This window comes from Ailuropoda melanoleuca, chromosome 13, assembly GCF_002007445.2.
Source record: "Ailuropoda melanoleuca isolate Jingjing chromosome 13, ASM200744v2, whole genome shotgun sequence".
In the NCBI taxonomy this organism is placed as follows: Eukaryota; Metazoa; Chordata; class Mammalia; order Carnivora; family Ursidae; genus Ailuropoda; species Ailuropoda melanoleuca.
In genome coordinates this window covers 89,096,756-89,117,709 of record NC_048230.1, presented here as the reverse complement: position 1 = coordinate 89,117,709, position 20,954 = coordinate 89,096,756, and the positions used below count along the sequence as shown (strand labels likewise).

The following is a 20,954-nucleotide window of genomic DNA, read 5'->3' as shown; positions in this document are numbered from 1 at the left end:
AAACCAGATATGGTTAATGCTTAGGTGGCACCTTCACAGTTTCCTGGGCATCTCTACATTGTTTACAACCACAAGACCAATGAATTCCCTTTGCAATAAACACATTCCTTCTTGGATAAAAGAACACACCTTCAGTAAGGTGGCCATTAAGTTCTGATGACCTGATGACATTCCCTTTCTAAGATACAGCCCAGGTGCAATATGAGCTAATTCCATGTTCGAACTCTAATGTCAATCTTTCTTAACATTTGATTTTTAAAAGCATTTTTAAATACACCAATGCATTCTTCATTGTACCTTCTCAATGCATAATACCTTTTCAGTGTGAAAAACATAAAACTATATATAAGGCTGAAGTCATGATGGTTTTTATTGTGGCAAAATGTACATAACATAAAATTTACTGTTTTTACCATTTTAAGTGTATGGTTCAATGGTGTTAAGTACATTCACGGCACCACTACCCATATTCAGAATTTTCTCATCTGAAATCCTGGTGTGGAACCCTTTGGTCCCAACTGAAATCTCCTCTCTTTTGGGCTTGAAATGTATATAATTTCAGACAGTATCTTCTATGTTAGGAGAAACGATACATGCTGGATGGAGATGATGACCCAGGAGGGAGATAATCTACTGGAGGGTGTCTCACCTGAAGGCCTTCTCCCTCCAAATCGGGGAGAAGCATTCCCAAACAATAAAATGACAGTATTATTTCAAAGGAGGCAATCAGAATCAGGCTGACTACCATCTGAGCAATTAAATACTCAGTAATATTTTCCACAGTGCCTGTGAACGTGAAATTAGGTGCCTCCTACAAAGACATGGCATTAGTAGAGACAATAAATTTTCATATTTATAAAATATTTTTTTACCTACTTTGGATAGAAATGGACATTAATAATGTCGACATTCTTGTCAAAGCTAGCCATAAATGTTGTCATTCCTGGTTTTGGTTTTAACTTAAAAGCAAAACTGAAAAGAGACATCCTGTTTGTGAAACATAATGTCATAAGCAAAAGCTACAAATATATATATATATATATATATATATATATAAATTTTGAATAAAATAAGAAAAACATAATTAGAGAGCTGAGCTTTGGGGGAAAAGGAAACAAGGAAAGAAAGAAGGGAACAAGCAGAGAGAAATCCCCCAACCAGGTGGCAATGACTTTGTGTGCAGTGGCTCAGGGAGTAATCATATGTGATGCAGGCCCTCGGAGCAACAGTTTGCACCCTCCGCGGGGAGAGCAGGGGCCTCATTCAGAACCAAGAACTGAAACTAAACCCATGCATCCAAACTGGACTTTGGAAGGGTGGGCCTCTTGATAAATGAGGAGACTAAAAAAACTGAAACTACTATCCCCTGGAAGCGGCAAAGCAGCTTTCTCTAATGATAGCTCTGGGTAGAAAACAAAACTACTGGTGAGGAGTCCAAATCCTAGACCAAAGTAGATGTGCATCCCAACCCATGCTACCTGTGTAGTGTGCAAGTCCCCAAAAACTTCAGATAATAGACTGTGAAAGAGATGATGAAATAAGTATGTTTACGATTATTAGAAATATAAAAAGAGAAAAGTCATGAGAACATGTAATTATGAAAAAGAACAAAAACTTTAAAAATGGAAAATATGATTATTGAATTTTAACTGGATGAGTTAAAAACATATTAGACACAATTAAAAAGAATTAATGAACTGGAAGACAGCTATGAAGAAATTTTCTAAAAAGAAGCACAGAGAAATAGAAAAAAATATAGAAAGCAGTTAAGAGACATGTAAGACAGAATAAAAAGAATATCTATGTCTTATAGGAATTCTAAAAATAAGTAAATAAAATGTTGTTTGAAAATAATGGCTAATGATTTTTTTTGGAAATGATGAAAGACCTGAATCCTCAGGAGCAGGAAAATAAGAATAAATAAGAATAAAAATAAGTCCTAAATATATAGTAGTGAAATTACAAAATGCTAAAAACAGAAAACCTGAAAGCAACCAGGTAAAAGACAAACTGCCCATGAGAGAGTAAGAATTAGACTAAGAGTATATTTCTCATCAGCAACAACACGAGCCAGTAGTTCAGGGGTTGGCAAACTCCCTCTGTAAAAGGTCAGATGATAAATATTTCAGGCTTCGTGAGCCACATGTTCCTTGTACAACTACCCAACTCCGCTATTATAGCATAACAGCCAGAAACAATAAGAACACAAACAAGCATTATTGTATTCTGATACAATTCTAGGGGCCCCTGGGTGGTTCAGTTGGTTAAGTGTCTGACTTCAGCTCAGGTCGTGATCTCAGGGTCCTGGGATTGAGCCCCTCAGGCTCCAGGCTCAATGGGGAGTCCGTTTCTCCCTCTACCCTCCCCTACTTGTGCACCTGCTCTTGCTCTCTCTCCCCCCAAAAATAAAATCTTTAAAAAAATTCTACTCATGGACACTGAAATTTGACTTTTATATAACTTTAGTGTGTCCTGAAATATTCTTTGGATTTTTTCAGTTATTTAAAAATATTTTAAAAGAAATTCTTAGCAAAAATAGCCTATGGGCTGAATTTGACCTATGGGCTATAGTTTCCTAATCACCAGAATAGTATCTTTTAAAAAGTAAAAGTAAAAACAGCCATTAACCTAGAATTCTATGCCTAGCTAAACAATCACTAAAAGATGAAAGTTAAAAAAAGACAATTTACTACAAAGATGGAAAGAAATTACCAAAGAATCGGGTTAAAAGAACTAAAAGATGTGTATCAGGAATAATAAAATTAAAATCAGAAGGGAGTGTAATATAAGATAAAGTGCTGGAGAGAGAGAGAGAAACAGGCAGGTGTATCTAAAGAAGCACTGATGGCAAAAAAAAAAAAAAAAGAGGTAATAATGATGATAAATTTTGCTTAAAAAACAAAAACAGCATCGAATTACCAGACAATAAAAACTTGCAAGATGGAAGGAGGGCAACCAGAAATAAAACATTCAAAGTGTTTGTGTCTCTGAAAGGAGGCCAGACATGATTAAAATTAAACTTTGTTAAATTAGTTATTCATAGTTACAAGTTTAAGGGACATCACATAAGGGAAACATCTTTTTATTTTAATAGGTATTTATTTTGTTAGGTGGCTTTATTTCAGTGATATAAAATCTCATTCAAGTTACTTAAAATTTGAAAAGTGAAGTAACTTACAAATATTTAAATAATAAAATTGGTAGTAGAGAGCTATGGCAAATATTTTTATGCTATTACAAATGACTTCAGTTAGTCATTTGTCGTATAAGTCATAAGTTTTCTCAAAAGCACTATTCACATAGATGCGATTTTTCTAAATACATAAAATACACACAAGCATATTTATAAATATTTTTTTTCTAAACACCAAAAGAGACTTGCAACTGTCATTTCTTAATCAATGAGCTATCAGTCCATGAAGACATGTAGGAATCAAATGCATATTACCAAGTGAAAGAAACCAACCTGAAAAAGCTACATACTATATGATGCCAATGATATGACATTCTGGAAAAGAATAGTGAATAGTGAAACTATTCTTTACCATATTTTGATGGTAGATACAGGTCATTAAGTTCCACAGAATGTCTAACACGAAGAGTGAACCCTAATGTTAATTTGTGAACTTTGGGTTATAATGATGTGTCAGTGTAGGTTCATCAACTATAACAAATGTACTACGCTGGTGAGAAATACTGGGGAAAGAGGGATGACAGGTGTGAGAAATAGGAATTCTCTGTACCTTCATTCAACTTTTTTGTGAACCTAAAACTACTTTTAAAAAGCCTTTCTTAAAAAATTCTCTTAATCATTTGCTTGCATATAATTAATTTTTTGCTTTGAAGACAGGACAAGAATTATACCAGCTAACATCTACGAAGCACTTTGCATAGATTTTCTCTTTAATGCTAATGAAAGAGATAACTATTATTTTCATCTCACCACTAAAGGACATCGGAGCTAAGAGACTTTACCTAATTAAGGCACATTCACAGAAAATTTAAACACCTGTTTACCTGACCACAAGTATGGCTTGTTTGCTGGTACTCTGATGATTTATTTTCATTTTTTTCCTATTATCTGGCTTTAAAATACCTCCAGTTATTTTTAATTACAAGCCTTAGAGTTTATTTACGCACAACTGCCCAGAAAGGAAGACCTCAGACTTACAAAGCCTAGAATGCAACGCGGCAAACGGCCGCCTAGGGACGCGGCAGCTCGCCCCTTAGCATGCTGGGAAAGGCAGTTTTCGGCCCGGCCTCTCTTCCCCCGCCCCCAGGGCTCCGGATCAGAGCTTTGTTTCTATTCCCCTTTCCCGGCGCCACGGTTCGACCGACCCACTTGGCCTCGCAGGTCCTCCCAGTTCCGGAGACTGACTTGGGGATGCGCCCCTGACGCCCTGGACTTCGTCCCCGCGTCTCTGTCGGGCGGGCCAGGGCTACCCACCTTACCTGCAACTCCGAGAACAGGCGCTCAGAGGAGGACGCTCAGTCCGGTTACCACAGAAACGAAGTTGCCTGCGTCACGACGCGTGCGGGAAGTCAAAGGTCACACCAGCTAGTTCCGCTTCCCGTTCCGGGATCCCGCTTGTTGTCAGAAAGCTTTGGGGTTCCGGCCAGCCCTCGGGGCCTATTTCTGGGGTCCAGGTTGGCCCGAGATCTGCTGCTGCAGCCATGGCGGCCTCCACCGCGGCCGGGAAGCAGAGGATTCCCAAAGTGGCCAAGGTAGGAGACCGCGAGCGGCTTTGTGGGAGGAGGCCCGGGAGAGGGGCTTGCCTCAGCCTCCTTGGGGCTCGCGGCAAGAGAGGGTGTGGTGCCGGGAGCAGTTCTACGCTATGTGGGCAAAGGGGAAGGAGGAGGGGAAGGGTCAGACGGTGGTGGGGTGCAGGCTTTTGTCACCCCGGGGCAACCCCCGCGTTGGCATGGCCTTCGTTCTAGGACGTGTTTTTGCTGGGGGAGGAGTGGGGTCATTCGGCAGCAACTAGGCAGTGCTCGCACAAACGGGGAACGGCAGAGGGAGAGGGAGAAGTAGGCTCCCCACGGAGCAGGGAGCACAATGCTGGGCTCGATCCCAGGACCTTGGGCTCTTGACCTGAGCTGAAGGCAGACGTTTAACTGACTGAGCTATCCAGGCGCCCCTCAATTCCATAAAATTTTATTGTGCACCAGTGGTCCAACGGAAATACAATGTGAGCCACGTATGTAATTTTAAGTTTTCCTGTAGCTACATTAAGCAGTCAAAACAAGCATCATTAATTTTAACTGTATATTTTCTTTAATCCATGATCCAAGATAATTCCAACATGTAATCAATTTAAGAAATTTAATTAGGTAGTTTATTGGGTTGTTTTTGTTTTCATACAAAATCTTCAAAATCCAGTGTATATTTTACCCTTACAGCCCATCTCTATTTGGGTTCACTACATTAGCTCACGGCCACTATGTTGGACAGCACAGCTCTAAGCCTTCAAGAAGCTTACTAAGGTCTAATGATGAGAATTTACTGAATGTTGTCTTTGATTTGAAATGTCATGAAAAAAGCCAAACACAGTTTGAGGCATTATTGTCCACCTGGGACATAATTGAAAAATTCTGTAAGTAGAAGTTGCGGCAGTAAAAATGACATAGCATACATCTTGATAACACAAAACCTTTAGTGAGAATTCTACCTAAGCGCCTCAAAATTTATTATTATGCTAATCTCAAAGGGAACACTTGCTATTTTTGCTACCTTTTCTCTTAATACTTACCTATGGCTTTGTAATAAATACCATGTATAAGAAAGAAAACCTTGTTTTCTGTTTAGTTTCATAGAGAAAAGAAAACCTATCATCCAAAGTGGGCATCTTGTAATAATACTTAGAAAGTTCACATCCTAAAAAATGTTTATTTGCTTCCTCAATCTTGTGTGATGAGCATCTACTAAAAATGAAAATGTCTTTTGTCTTAAAAGGTGAAAAACAAAGCCCCAGCTGAGGTGCAGATAACTGCTGAGCAACTCTTAAGAGAAGCTAAAGAAAGAGAACTTGAGCTGCTTCCACCTCCACCTCAACAGAAGATCACAGATGAAGAAGAGTTAAATGATTACAAACTAAGAAAAAGGAAGGTCAGTCAGGGTGATATTTTCCAGGCTATTAATAACACTGTTATGAATTTATAGGTCAGAGTTTGCAAAGTTCTTCATTGGTTAGAGAGGCTATAAGATAAGAATAGGTTAGTGTTTCTAGCCACATGAGTAGTGCAACTTCTGGTTACCAGATAATTACATTTTGCTGAACTTGAGAAAATATGCCATGAGTTGTCTTTTAAAGTATAAGGAAACTAAATTCACCAGAGACCTAATTTTTGGTGCTGAATCAAAGATGGGTGGAAGTTTAACAAGTGGAACATCTGACAGCTGGAAGGGGCAGGGCTTACCAAGGCCACATTATGTACTCTCTCTGTACCACTTTCTGTGGTAGGAATTAAGACCTGGAAAAGAGCCATGAGAGGACTTGGGAATTCTCACTGTAGAATCCTCACTCTAGGGTAATTTTTTTTTATTTAAGATTTTGTTTATTTATTTCAAGAGACAGAGAACGTGTGAGCAGGGTGAGGGGCAGAGGCAGAGAATCTTAAGCAGCCTCCACACTCAGCATGGATCCCCATTTGGGGCTTGATCTCACAACCCTGAGATCATGACCTGAGCCGAAATCAAGAATCGGACACATAACTGACTGAGCCACCCAGGCGTCCCTGGGGTAATTTTAAACCACTAATCCTGTTGTACCTACTTATTAGTGATGTTCAAAGAGTGATATGTGAGATTCTGAGACATTACTAAGAGGAATGAAATGGTTAAAAACATTTTTTCATACTAGGAACAAGTAAAGACTTATTAAAGTATCAGTTAGTTATTAGCAATAAAAGAAAATACCAACAAATCTGCTAATAATTCTTATATCTAAAGTTTTTTCCTTGTTTGCATGTAAGACTTTAAAGAAACACCTGAGATTATAACCTTCATTAGTGAGTTTCTTATTTCTCGAGGATTCCAGGGTGTAATTTCTCCTAAATAAGAACAAAATGAATAAACCTTTTAGAACAGGATGAATAGACAAAGGATGATGTCATTTTTACTTACTTTTCCCTTCAATTTGACCCTTTTTCCCTTCCTCCAGACCTTTGAAGATAACATAAGAAAAAACAGGACTGTGATTAGTAACTGGATAAAATATGCACAATGGGAAGAGAGTCTAAAGGAGATTCAAAGGTAAAATTGCTGAGTGTGTAACTTCATATGTAAAGATATCATAAGTTAAGAGACAAAAGAAGTAGAAAAAGTTAAAGCACAAGTGAAAGAGTGTGCCTCTAGTAGTAATTTTCCAAGTTGTTCAGTGAAACCCTAGGGTTCCCTTGAGGAGCCTCAGGGGCACTGTGGTAGGGAGTCCTGGGGGAAGCAGCAGAGGAGACGCTGCAGGTGGGTCTCACCTCCAGCACACACCACAGTCAGAGAAGCACACTTTTACCTGCTTTCTCTATATCAGGATTTTTTTAAAATAAAAGTTGTTCACTGGAAGCCAGTGGCCAACAAGATAAAAGTCCTGTTCCCCAGCCTTTCTGCATTTTCCCGGCATACCCACTGCCCCAGCTGTGCCCGTGTACCAGCCACTCCCTGAACACATTTGTGTCTCCTTATTCTACATTAGGCTGTTCTCTCTGCCTACAGTGAGCACTCCTCCCTACCCACCTTGGCCTCTGGAGCTTTCCTCAACTTCTTAACTCTGGAGTTACCTCCTGCTTAGCCATTTGCACCAGACATTATTATTATTTCTTCCCTTTTGCTTCCTTGTGTAAACTTTGAATATAACGTTTATCATATTGTGGTGTAATGATGTGCATGTAGTTTTTTGTAAGAGCTTGTAAGCTTCCTGAAAACATGTCTTTTCACTTTTTTATGCCCAGAACCTGGCTCATGGTGAACACATGATAAAATAGCAGGCCACTGCAGATGGTTTGAGATAGTGGCCCTATGTGTTATATGTACTACTTTTGATATTCTCCAAATCTGGCTTCTTAAGGGCTCGATCCATATACGAACGTGCTTTAGATGTAGACTACCGAAACATTACACTCTGGCTGAAATATGCAGAAATGGAAATGAAGAATCGCCAGGTCAACCATGCCCGAAATATCTGGGACCGGGCCATAACAACTCTGCCTCGAGTCAACCAGTTCTGGTAAGTTTCTGATCTACCAAAGCAGCTTTTTGTAGGCTAGTGAAGTTCTGCATTTTTGTGTTTTACTTTATTACATAGTTGCAATCATATATATTTAATTTACGTTCTACTTTTTCTTTAAATGTACTGTAGTTTTTAATGTTCTATAGTGTAGTGTCATAATCACTACATGTAATAGCTGTGTAATCAAAATTAAAATTTGGGTTGCAGTCTTTTATGGATAAGAAACTTATTGTTGAACTAAGCAATTTTTAATTAAAATGTATCTTTATTTGCTCTGGTTCATCGTTTCCAGATCTATATTTGATAAGAAAACATGTTTGCTTTAACCTTTGGGGAAGATAAAGCCTTAAGTCTTCACATTTAACCAAGTTAGAACTACAAAAAGTGCCAAAGATCATTTTTCCCCCCGTAAGTCATTTTGACCATGACAGATATTTTGGGATGATTTTGTTAAAGGTACAAGTACACGTACATGGAGGAGATGTTGGGAAACATTGCTGGTGCCCGGCAAGTGTTTGAGCGCTGGATGGAATGGCAGCCTGAGGAGCAAGCCTGGCACTCCTACATCAACTTTGAGCTGCGATACAAAGAGGTGGACCGGGCCCGCACCATTTATGAGCGCTATATCCTTTGAGTGAGTCTGAGTGGTGCTGTTATGTCCTGGATGCTACTCCTGCCAGAGAGGTATAGTCATGGTCTGGACATATGGGTCGTTATTAACGTTGGCCCAGAAGTCAAAGATACAAGTTTCATCTGCTTCATGAGCTACATAACTGTTTCTAGAGACATAGGGTGGTCGGAATAAAAGTTTGTCGTCGGGGTAACTGAGCTTTTTCCAGTGAAACCTTGGATTTGTTTGTATTTTGGCGTTCCTTGTGGAAAGTGACATACCAGGGCTTTGGCTGCTATAGCCAGTCCTGTTTCTCCTGGGTTTTTTTTCTAGGTTTTTCTAGGGTGTTGGTCATTAGCACCACTACTGGGAATCCATCCAAAAGATGGAGACAGGAGGGCAGCATAGTGTAGCGCAACAAGCTCTGGCTCCAGGCCAGCTGGATGGGTGTGAGTCCCTTCCCTGGCACCTGTTAGCGGGGCAGCCTCAGATAAGTCAGTTCACACTTCTGAACCTTTTTTCTTTATAAAACAAAAGCGAATATACCAATATTAGTTGTTTTTAGGATTTAAGATAATCTATATGGGGTGTGTGTGTGTGTGTATATATATCTGTGTGTGTACACATATCTCCCTTAGGAACAGATTTGGTATTTGCTAATTAAGTGGCTTCATAGAACATTACCCAGAAAAATAAGCGTCAGCTTTATTATGCAATTTTAAGGTCTCTATGACCTCTGCCCATTTTAATATGATTAATTTAAAAGAAGCTTGTATAGCGCTTGTTATGTGTCAGGCATTGTTGTAAGCACTTTACAAATAACAACACTTGATCCTCAGGACAGCTCTGAGTTCGGGAACTACTCCAGTCTGCGGGGTTGGAGACGCAGGCACGAGTGAGAGGCAGTGTGGCCTGGGTCTCTCTGGGAGTGATGGAGATGGGCCTTGGACCCAGAAGCAGCTTCAGAGCGTATGCCCTTAATTTCACTGCCACGTATTACTACTTTGAATTAGTGATTTCCTCCAGCAAGGTAGATGAAAAATAGGTTTAGTCTATTAAGAAATAAAATGGTAATTCAAAACTTTCTTTTCTGTGTCAACTGTATTTCAATAAAAAGAAAAAACTTTAAAAAAACCCTTTTTCTTCTGCCTGTAGTTAGCAGTTTTGTTTTTATAACATTTTTTCTTAATCATTAATTCAGATGTTAATGTTACTGAACATATAATACAGTAGGTGCCATTTATTGAGCACCTTTTTTTGGCCCCAAACTGCTAAGAGCTTTACACACATTTCCTCCTTTCAAGCCACTGAGGTTGGGTTAGTATTCTTTTTTCTCTTTTTTACAGATGATAGAACTGAGTCTTAGACATGTTAAATGACTTGTCCAGGATAGCATGGTCAATAACAGGCTTCAGCTTTTTCATTTCTCCAGACTCCTGTTTGTACCCACTATGGAAATACTGAGTAAGTCCTGGAGGAAGACAGATGAACAAGTCACGGCCCCCTTCAGAGGTCGCAGTTTAGCTGTTCTTTGCCTTTGCACATGTTTTATCAACCCTATAGTCATAGTTTGCTTTGTTGGGGGTTTGGGTTTGGGGTTTGTTGTTGTTGTTGTTGTTTTCGTTTGAAAAGCCTTGCTGTCTTGTGTGGTATTTCCTTAATTCCCTTGAACTTGTTCTCGTGCACCCTGATGTCAAGAACTGGATCAAGTATGCCCGCTTTGAAGAAAAACATGGTTATTTTGCCCATGCACGGAAAGTGTATGAGAGAGCTGTCGAGTTCTTTGGAGATGAGCATATGGATGAACACCTTTATGTTGCCTTTGCCAAATTCGAAGAAAATCAGAAAGAAGTAAGTACACTTCAAGAACTCATTTACGTTGCATAATAGCTTAGGAACGATTACTTGTTCTGTGCGTTGAGTTCATTCCATTTTCTCACTTCTCCTTGGAAAAAATGTTTCCAAAATGTCTCAAAGAAAACAGCATACATTTGTGGCTTAGATTCACATTGGGAACTGAGTGATTATAGATTGTACTAAAGTGTCCTAAGTGTGTTGTCCTTTGCTTGAAAATTAAACCTTTATATATATGATGAGAATATTGTGTATAAATTGAGAGTTCATCATTTGGTCTCCTCATTAAAGGGTTTTATAGGTAACAAACCTGGAAAACAGAAGTCCACAGCCCTTAGAACAGAGAACAGAATTTGAAATGGAAACAGAGATTCCCCCACAAATAAGTCAGTTCTGGTCTTCCATAATATATATAGAAATAATCTCTTAAAGTAATTCAGGTACCGTAGAATTGAGAGAGGTAGGCTGAGGTCCAAACATAGGGTCTTACACTTACCACAGTAAGGACTACAGATACTATTCCAAGGCCAGTGGGAAGTATGAAGGGTTCTAAGCAGAAGAGTGGTAGGATGGGATTTATATTCTAAAGAAAACCTCTAGCTAATCTGTGGAGACTGTATTGAGGAGAACGTGGCAAAAGTGGAAGCAGGGGGACTTTTGAAGTGGCCATGAAAGAAATGGAGATGGTGTGGCGGTGGGGGGAGGGGGGCAGGGGATGGGGAGAAGGGAAGGGCTATGTCGAAGAGGTAGAGGTGGCGGGGCTCTCTGAGGTAGTGAAGGTGGGGGATGAGGACAGGAGAGGAATCCCAAGGAGGACTCCTGGTGCTTGAGGCTGGAGCAAGGGCATGATGGTAAGTGTTGCTTACCAAGACTGGGAAGACAGACCCAAGTTTGATGGTGAGGAACAGGAGGTCAGTTTTGGACCTGTTTAGTCTGAGATGCATAGGTGTCACTCCACGGGCAGTGTCAGGTAGACAGTATTAAGTGTGGAGCTCAGAGGAGCGTGTCAGTAGGCCCTGATGAATAAATACCTCAACAAGAGGGAGAAGAAAAGTCTTATTTTGGACACTCTGAGACCACAGACTATAACAAGTAATATATCATATCCTAATTACCTTCCAAGTTGTGGCTCAAGCGAGAGTATTGTGTTGTAGTAATTCTCCTGTCTGCTTTTAGTTTGAGAGGGTAAGAGTGATCTACAAGTATGCCCTGGATAGAATTTCAAAGCAGGAGGCCCAAGAACTCTTTAAAAACTATACCATCTTTGAGAAGAAGTTCGGCGATCGACGAGGTATTGAAGACATCATTGTGAGCAAACGAAGATTCCAGTATGAGGAAGAGGTGAAGGTGAGTGCTGGTGTGGACGCCGAACCCTGCAGGTGACAGAGATGTGCCAACCAGCGAAGAATAGCAGGAGAGGGCTCCCAGGGATCACGCTTTCACTGACATGTCTGCAGTGATTGGCAGCCATTGCAGCAGCAGTCAGCGGGCTCCTGGGAAAGGCCAGCAAGCAGCGCTTGCTCTGCCCGCCACATGTTGAAAGTTACTGTAAGGGTTGCTGGTGGCGCACTGTAGAACTTGAACAAAAGCTGGGAATCCACGTGAAGTCCTTTCTGAAGATGGGAGAGTCGGATATTGAGCCTGACAGTTTTTGTACACTACCTTTTAGCTTAACTGCTTGAACAAAACATACATTGTAGATACGTTTTCATTCTCATCTCTTTATTTGTAATGTATTGTTTTGATTTGAGTTCAGAGATAATAGCATTTTCCTTTATTGGTCTGCTGTGCACATAAAAACTTTTGCTTAGTCAAATGAATTAGGATATCGCCAGACAAAGGACCAAGTCTGGTGTTAAATGAGGTCAGCAAGATATATTCAAGATAAATGACTATTAATTGAGAAGGCAGGGTTCATGTTTGTGACCATGGTTCTAATTCCATTGTAATTTTATTTTATTTTTATTATTATTTTTATAATTTTTTATTATGTTAGTCTCCATACATTATATCCTTAGTTTTTGATGTAATGTTTCATGATTCATTATTTGCGTATAACACCCAGTGCACCATGCAGTATGTGCCCTCCTTAATACCCATCACCGGCCTATCCCAATCCCCCACCCCCCTCCCCTCTGAAGCCCTCAGTTTGTTTCCCAGAGTCCACAGTCTCTCATGGTTCATTCTCCCTTCTGTTTATTTTTATTTTTATTATTTAAAAAAAAATTTTTTTTCAATTTAAATTCAATTAGCCAACATATAATAATACATCATTCATTTTTCTTGTAATATTCAGTGATGCGTTAGTTGCATGTACCACCCAACGCTCATCACATCACGTGCCCTCCTTAATGCCCATCATCCACTGTAATTTTAAATCTAGACATAATGATATGCAGTCAAGTGTATAAACAAATATATTTATAAAAGTAGGCATCTAATTATTGAGCGATTATCTGGGGAGTGGTGATTGTATATTAAAGCGGCCTTGCTGTGGGACACCTGGCAAATAATCTGCCCTCTATGTTCCTTTTTCTTTTCTATTTATAGAATCTCAGGAATAGTATTTTTTTTAAGATTTTATTTATTTGAGAGAGAGAGTGCGAGCATGAGCGGGGGGGTGGGGCAGAGCGAGAAGCAGACTCCCTGCTGAGCAGGGAGCCCAACATGGGACTCTATCCCAGGACCCTGGAATCATGACCTGAGCCAAAGGCAGACGCTTAACCAACTGAGCCACCCAGGTGCCCCAGGAATGGTACTTTTAAATGAGATGGGTGCTAAACAGTTGCTGAAATATAGGAAGGCAGGAAGGCAATCTAGTGTCTTTTTTTTTTTTTTTTAACCTCTCAGAGTCCAGCAAGCGTAGCTCTTGGTTTGGTTTTTATTCATTAAACTTGTGGTCTTTCTAGGCTAATCCACACAATTACGATGCATGGTTTGATTACTTGCGCTTGGTGGAAAGTGATGCAGAAGCAGAAACCGTTCGAGAAGTCTATGAAAGAGCCATTGCCAATGTGCCACCCATTCAAGAGAAGCGGCACTGGAAGCGCTATATCTATCTGTGGGTCAACTACGCACTCTATGAAGAATTGGAGGCCAAGGTAAAAAATGGAATTACACGCCTCAGCTGTTGATGGCTGCTCACCCCTGTGCGTGCACCTTGGCCATGCTGGGTAGCAGTGGGTACTGACATGTACAATCCCTGAAACAGGAATCTAGTTCTGGAGTCTCAGCCGTACAGTTAACATAATTTCTCTGCCCCCTTTTAAACTCTGTATACCTGTCATGGGCCCAGGTGAGGTGTTTTTTTGTTTTGTTCATTTTGTGTTTCAAACCTGAGGCACCAGATTATCACTTGGAACTTCCAAGGGAACAATGAAGCTGTCGTTAGCTTATTTTGTATCATTTTCCGGGCTGATCCTAAATAGGGATCACAGCTAGATTATACATCTTTGCTTCTAGTAAAGATCAGGTGGGATTTTCGGAAATTGGTTGTGGATAAATTAATTGGAAAAGACTAGCTTTCCGCTTTCGATCTGAGACTATAAAATGTCTTTGTTTCTGTCTGCTCTCAGGCGAAAAGCCTTTCTACAGACAAGCTCCCAGAGATTGATGGCTATCTCGTTGATTCTTTAACCAAAGTTTGATGGCCACAGGTACTTCACGTTTGATCATAAAACGATGAAATCAGGGTTTGAGAATAGCACCCTGTGAAGACACTCAGGGTGGGGGTGTACATTTTTACTAGTGCTAGCAAAACTAGCAACAGTAACAGACTTCAATATTCAGTGAAAATTTCTTTCCTAATACAGGATCCCGAGAGGACGAGACAGGTATATCAAGCTTCTTTGGAGTTAATTCCTCATAAAAAGGTATGTTTGCTGTAAGTGTTCTGTTCCAAAGTGTCAAAATCCTGCTTGTGTTACTTGTGAAATAATACTTACTGTTTGAATAGTTAGCTATGCAGGGCACCCTGGAAAACTTAGGTTTCAAAAGTATGCTCTTTGCCTCTGAAAACACCTTACAGCCTGGTTGAGAGGACAGTCTGCATTGACAAATGAATAATACGGATAATAATGTAGAAATTCAGAGGGGCGCCTGGGTGGCTTAGTCATTAAGCATCTGCCTTCGGCTCAGGGCGTGATCCAAGGGTACTGGGATTGAGCCCCGCATCAGGCTCCCTGCTCTGCTGGGAGCCTGCTTCTTCCTCTCCCACTCCCCCTGCTTGCGTTCCCTCTCTCACTGGCTGTCTCTCTCTCTGTCAAATAAATAAAATCTTTAAAAAAAAAAGTAGAAATTCAGAGGGTGGGCCACTGGAATAGACTGAGTGGAAGGAGGAAGCTGCGCATCAGAAAGCACTCGGCATGTGCAGGAAACAACGAGCAGGTGTTTGTTGGCATCCGAGCGGACATAGGTGTGCGTGGGGCTTAACACTGGTGTGTGAGTCTGGAAATGGCTGAAACATTATTCTCAGCCCTATTTCCCAGCATGAGAAACAAGTAGAGAAATTGACCGAATTACCTTCTAGAATAGAGATGGCATGTTCTGCCTGGTCACGAGCATACCCACAAAACAAAGCCAGTTCTCAGTGGGGGCTGCAGGGCCATACAGTACAATAAAGTATTTGGATTACTGTTTGTAACTTTTGTAAAATAATCACATTTGCTTAAAAACAAGAAAATACATCTGGTCCTAGCTGTAATATTTAGGGAAATCTAATTGCATGTGGCCTTTTATTAAATTTTTAACTTTAGCATAATTGAAACGACTCTTTTAAATGTTTTTTGTGCTTTTGTTTTCTAGTTCACATTTGCCAAGATGTGGTTACTATACGCACAATTTGAAATAAGACAGAAAAATTTACCATTTGCCCGAAGAGCTTTGGTAAGTAAAGAAAGGATCAGGGGGCACCTGGGTGGGATTCTCTGCCTCTGCCCCTCTCCCTGTGCTTGTGCACACGCTCTCTTTCTCTCTCTCAAATAAGTAACTAAAATCTTGGGGGAGAAAAAGGAAGGATCAAGATGCATCACTGACTTCTTTGAGAAGGAAATTAAATCTTAGTGCTTACAAGTTGGACAGTTCCTACTAAGAATGCCACAGAAGTATTCTGCTTTTATAACCTGAGATGTGTCAGAAAATGCATGGCGTTTGAAGAAAGATCGAGTGATAATGTTTAAATCACTCTGTTTTAACACTGGAAGCTTTATCTGTAGCTGCCAGTTACCAGATCTTTTCTCAGACTGGAAGGATCGGACGTTAGATCACATTAGATCTGAAGTCAGCTCTTGAGTAGATTCATCTTGTGCAAAAACCTGGGGGTGTTACATGCACCTTCCTCTTTTTTTTTTTTTTTTAAAGATTTTATTTATTTATTCGACAGAGATAGAGACAGCCAATGAGAGCGGGAACACAAGCAGGGGGAGTGGGAGAGGAAGAAGGGCTCATTAGCAGAAGAGCCTGATGTGGGGCTCGATCCCATAACGCTGGGATCACGCCCTGAGCCGAAAGCAGACGCTTAACTGCTGTGCCACCCAGGCGCCCCAACATGCACCTTCCTCTTAACAGCTGTTCTAAAGTCTCTTAATAAGATCAAATGCTGTTTAAATGCAGGTGTCCTTCTGTAAGCCACTCTTGGCTCTCTGGCTGTGGGCAGTGAAGCAGCTTTCATTCTGCGATCACCATTTTACTTATAGGAGGTTTCATCCATCTGACATCCATATTCCCTAGCGCTCTGAGAAACTAAGTAAAATCCAGAGTACTTGTACAGACAGTTCTGCAGCCCTCTCTTGCTGAATAGGAACCAGTGGGCAGAGGCCCTCTTGACAGCTGGGTAGAGGGTTTCCATTGGCCTTCCATCAAACCCAGTGTGGACAGTGATACCACAGAAGCAAAGAATGGCTTGTCACGTTCTTCCTCAGTAGAGAACAACTGATGGGATAGGTCGGTGATGTCTGTACACAGGTTGAAAGCACATATCACAGTGGTTTGATCATTTTATTTTCCAGGGAACTTCCATAGGCAAATGTCCAAAGAACAAGTTATTTAAAGGTTACATAGAATTGGAGCTGCAGCTTCGAGAATTTGACAGATGCCGGAAGCTTTATGAAAAGTTCTTGGAATTTGGACCCGAAAATTGTACCTCTTGGATTAAATTTGCAGAATTAGAAACGATCCTTGGTGATATTGAGAGAGCCCGGGCAATCTACGAGTTAGCCATCAGTCAGCCACGCTTAGACATGCCAGAGGTGAGAATCTCGAGATGAATATGATTTTGTTTTAGATATTTCCCTAGTATTGCTTTAGATGACCATCTACATGTGTGTGCATTTTAGAGTGTAAAGATAAACTCGCTGTCTTGTCTACTCAGATTAGTACTTTACTGTTGGGGGGATAGAAGAAGGATGGGAGTGCGAGAAGCAGCCCTCTCCTAGTAAAACACCAGAGCCCAGAAAAGCCCCATGATGACACCAGGATGAGTTGGGATATAATGGGGCCAGTTGCTCTCTTCCTCCCTTCTTCAAGTAGACGGCTAACTAAAGGGGATGGGACAGGGCCAGCCAGGCAGGGAAATAGCAGGCAGCTCTGGAGAACAGGGCAGATGGAGGTTGAGGCTGCACATCCCCAGATTCTCCTGGCACAGTTCTTCCCAGATTGGGTCAGCAAAAGAAGCTCTATCTAAACCAGAATATTCCTGAAATTAAACTACTACCACCATCCTGGCCTGTCCTAGGACCTGAAATCGTCCCTTCCCTATTTAAACTTAAGCCACAAGGTGGCGCCAAACCACAGCTAGGACCTGTTTGGGAGCCACTGAACTCATCCAGCCTTTTTGTTAGTCTTGCCCTAATGTGACTGCATTTTATGGCTTGGGTCCCACTGGCTGCATTAGGGCAGGTCTTTATGTATAATGGTTCTATCAGTCGGCCTCAGCTCCCAAGCATCCAGGTCACATGTCACTCCATCCTTGTTTCCTACCAGGCAGTACCTAGCAGATACACTGCTGTTTACTGAATAGTTGTTGAGGTGAACTCAGTCCTATCAAGGAACTTACAGTGGAGGTAAGAAGAGTATATCCTGGCTAATCTAGGCATGTCCTCGTGGTAATGTCAGTTGTATGTGACAGGATCATGGCAGTGTCCAGGAGACTTGGCAAGTCTCTGACCTTTTCTTAAGTCCAGCATTTGAAAAACTCTGAAAGAGAATCCAAAAATGAATCCAAAGCCTTTTATTTCCTAATGTAGAATGGTAGCCAAGTTTTGGCCAGCTTATAAATGCCGCTGTTCTTATTGTGTCCAGATGGTGCCTGTTCTTTAATAGTTCATAGAAGTCCTGGGTTCCTGGATGTCTTAGGTTGGAATGGTAGTTAAGCTCAGCTTTGGATAGGGACACGTTGCTCTTTAAATGTCAAGGATGACTTACTAAGTTCTCTTTCTTAGGTGCTTTGGAAATCATATATTGATTTTGAAATTGAGCAGGAAGAAACTGAGAGAACACGAAATCTTTACCGAAGATTGCTTCAGCGGACACAACATGTCAAGGTACCTTGCACTCTGTAGATTATCTTTGATTTTGCCTAAATCGGCAATCCTGAAGGAAATATCGTATTTCTGTATTTTAAGTGTTCCAGTTTTTTGTTGGTTTTTTTTCCTTTAATGATTTTCTTGCTTTTAGAAAGAGCCTATGAGTGTCAGAGGACTTTGGAAAATAAAGCTTCTTTCAGGTCAATATTTATATTGCATGGAAGTAACTTGAATATTATAGGATTGAATAAAAAGTTAAATTCTTTCAGGATTTTAAGACTATTTCAAACACCTAATTGGATATAGAAGCAGACTGCTTCAACATTATTGAAGCATGTAATCAGTTTGTTCTTGGGAATACTACAGATGAACACATTAGTATGTTCAGATGTCTTTAACTAGAAATTAGCATTATTACACGATCATGTTTGGGTGACATGGTTAATTTGCTTCCATAATAATTTTTCTTAAGGTATGGATCAGCTTTGCACAGTTTGAGCTGTCTTCAGGGAAAGAAGGAAGTTTGGCTAAGTGCAGACAAATTTATGAAGAGGCTAACAAAACCATGAGGAACTGTGAAGAAAAGGAAGAGAGACTTATGTTGCTGGAATCGTGGCGAAGCTTTGAAGATGAATTCGGAACAGTATCAGATAAGGAGAGAGTAGACAAACTCATGCCAGAGAAAGTCAAGAAGAGAAGAAAGGTCCAGGCTGATGACGGGGTAAGAACTGAGCCCCTGGAGCTGTTCTTGTTAGATGAGCAGAAATGCATCTGACTTTGAAATTTGTACTTTTAAGTGCCATATGTACAATCTGAGCATGGGAGCAAACAGCCTGGAGTAGGAGACAGTTGCAGCCTGGCTACCATGGAAACACAGAGCAGGGTGTATCATCCACCCAGGGGTGGAGATGGGAGACGGTTGGCAAAGGCTTCTGGGAGGTGGTTGATTCCAGGAGCTATATGAAGCATGATATTTCTGGAGCATTAAGCAGGAGGTCAGAGTGGAGGGAAATGAAGCTCAGCTTTTAGGTAGGACCCAAGCCAGAGACTTTGTAAGCTACAGAAAGACTCTTAAGCACAATATGACATGACCCAGTGGTTGGCATCTCCTGCAGGCATACTCAAGGGGCTTACATTGGAGGAGGACCTGTTGGGAGGCTCTTATAAGCTGAGCAAGTGATGGTGGAAGCTGGAACTAGAGCAATGTTTAGGCCAAATCAGTGACCAATTTGAGGTGGGGCTGTACGGGCAGAGTCAGATTAATAGTGCACAGATTATGGCTTTTGCTACTAAGTATTAAGTCTTTAAAAATTTAAAATCTTAGAAAACTACAAGATGGATGTGGAGATACAGAATATCTTCTTGGTTGACTATAGAGGAGTTGTGCTTTAATTTTTAGGATCTTTTCCCACTGGTTTTTAGCTCTCCGTGAGCCCCACTTGCAGCAACACCAACCCCAACAGCTACTTTTTTTAAATTCCGTTAATTAACATATATTGTACTGTTAGTTTCAGAGGTAGAGTTCAGTAATTGATCAGTCTCACGTAACACCCAGTGCTCATTACATCCCATGCCTTTGTTAATGTCCATCACACGGTTACCCAATAGGTACTTGTTCACCCCAACCTTGTAGGCCCAGCCCTTGTTCTTTCTGTGATGGGCTTTGATGTTGTTCTGTAAACGAACTAAGTTGAATTTGAACTCACTAGGTTTTTGCAGTGAAAAGTCTCCACTGTAATTACAGTGTATTTCAGACACGTGTTGGCTTCTCTCTTAATTGTTTACTTTTTTTCCGTAGTCTGATGCAGGCTGGGAAGAGTACTATGATTACATCTTTCCGGAAGATGCTGCCAACCAACCCAACCTCAAGCTCCTGGCCATGGCCAAACTTTGGAAGAAACAGCAGCAGGAAAAGGAGGCTGCCGAGCAAGACCCTGATAAGGACATTGATGAGAGCGAATCCTGATGTTCTTGTTCATATTGATAAGTGTTTTATTATTTTTATAAATTAATCATTCAGAACTCTTGTGACTCCGTTAAGTTTTTGTATATTTCACCAGTAACGAATTGAGTGAAGTCTTTGATAGCTATTTTTTGAATTATTTTTAAAATGCTCTTGGGTTAGTGAGGGGTGGTTGCAAGTAAATTTTTTTTAACTGCCGGATTTCTTTATCTGAGTCCAAAATTTTTTTTTGTCCACATCACACATTAGGAAATCTAATTGAGGTAATGCTTTTAACTATTTTAGATGGACCTGCACTTTTGAAAGTGTTTTTCTAGAAGTGTTGAAGTTACATTCTACAGTAACTTTTAAAGTGGTTTTTTCATGCTTGTCTTCTTCATAAAGAAATTTCGTGCACTCACCTGAAACCTCTAACTTCTTCACATCTTCAGTCACAGACTTGAGTTCCATTCCCAGCTGCCACTTGATCTATAACTTAATCTTTGTTTCTTCTCTCATAAAATGGGCTGCCAACTCCTTTGAAGATTATATTAGAAACAGAATATACCTGGCATATCGTGACTGTTCAGTAAAATGTTCATTCCCAGCCACTTTCCTAAACACGTTCATCCTTGTAGAATTGAATGTGCTTGGATGAATTTAACTTCTAAATATCCTTGCCTTTTTAACAGTGGCCACTGGTACTACATGCTTTTGGAAACACTAGTTGGGAAATAATTTATAGTTACTGTATTTCCAAACAAGGTCCTTTTGTTACCAAGATGTTTTAGTCACATTTCGGTTAT

General features: G+C 40.5%; 2 protein-coding genes across 4 annotated transcripts in view; one reads left to right on the top strand and one right to left on the bottom strand.

Moving 5' to 3' along the window:
• CFAP61 (cilia and flagella associated protein 61) overlaps positions 1–4,548 on the bottom strand; it is a 293,467-nt gene extending 288,919 nt beyond the window's left edge. The window contains exon 1 of one of the 3 annotated variants that reach the window (XM_011225478.3): positions 4,453–4,548. The gene's annotated coding sequence lies outside the window, so the exon portion shown is untranslated. Of the gene's footprint in view, positions 1–4,017 lie in introns of all 3 variants that reach the window. The other 2 variants (XM_034641778.1, XM_034641779.1) reach the window with 2 other exon arrangements.
• Positions 4,549–4,558: 10 nt separating this feature from the next.
• Positions 4,559–20,228, top strand: CRNKL1 (crooked neck pre-mRNA splicing factor 1). The gene is made up of 14 exons (XM_019800079.2): positions 4,559–4,725; positions 5,954–6,106; positions 7,161–7,252; positions 8,061–8,219; positions 8,679–8,845; positions 10,505–10,683; positions 11,863–12,033; positions 13,596–13,787; positions 14,499–14,558; positions 15,490–15,570; positions 16,692–16,931; positions 18,123–18,224; positions 18,679–18,927; positions 20,005–20,228. The coding sequence occupies exons 1-14, from the start codon at positions 4,675–4,677 to the stop codon at positions 20,170–20,172; spliced, it is 2,064 nt and encodes a 687-aa protein (XP_019655638.1). The 5' UTR covers positions 4,559–4,674; the 3' UTR covers positions 20,173–20,228.
• Positions 20,229–20,954: the final 726 nt, after the last annotated feature.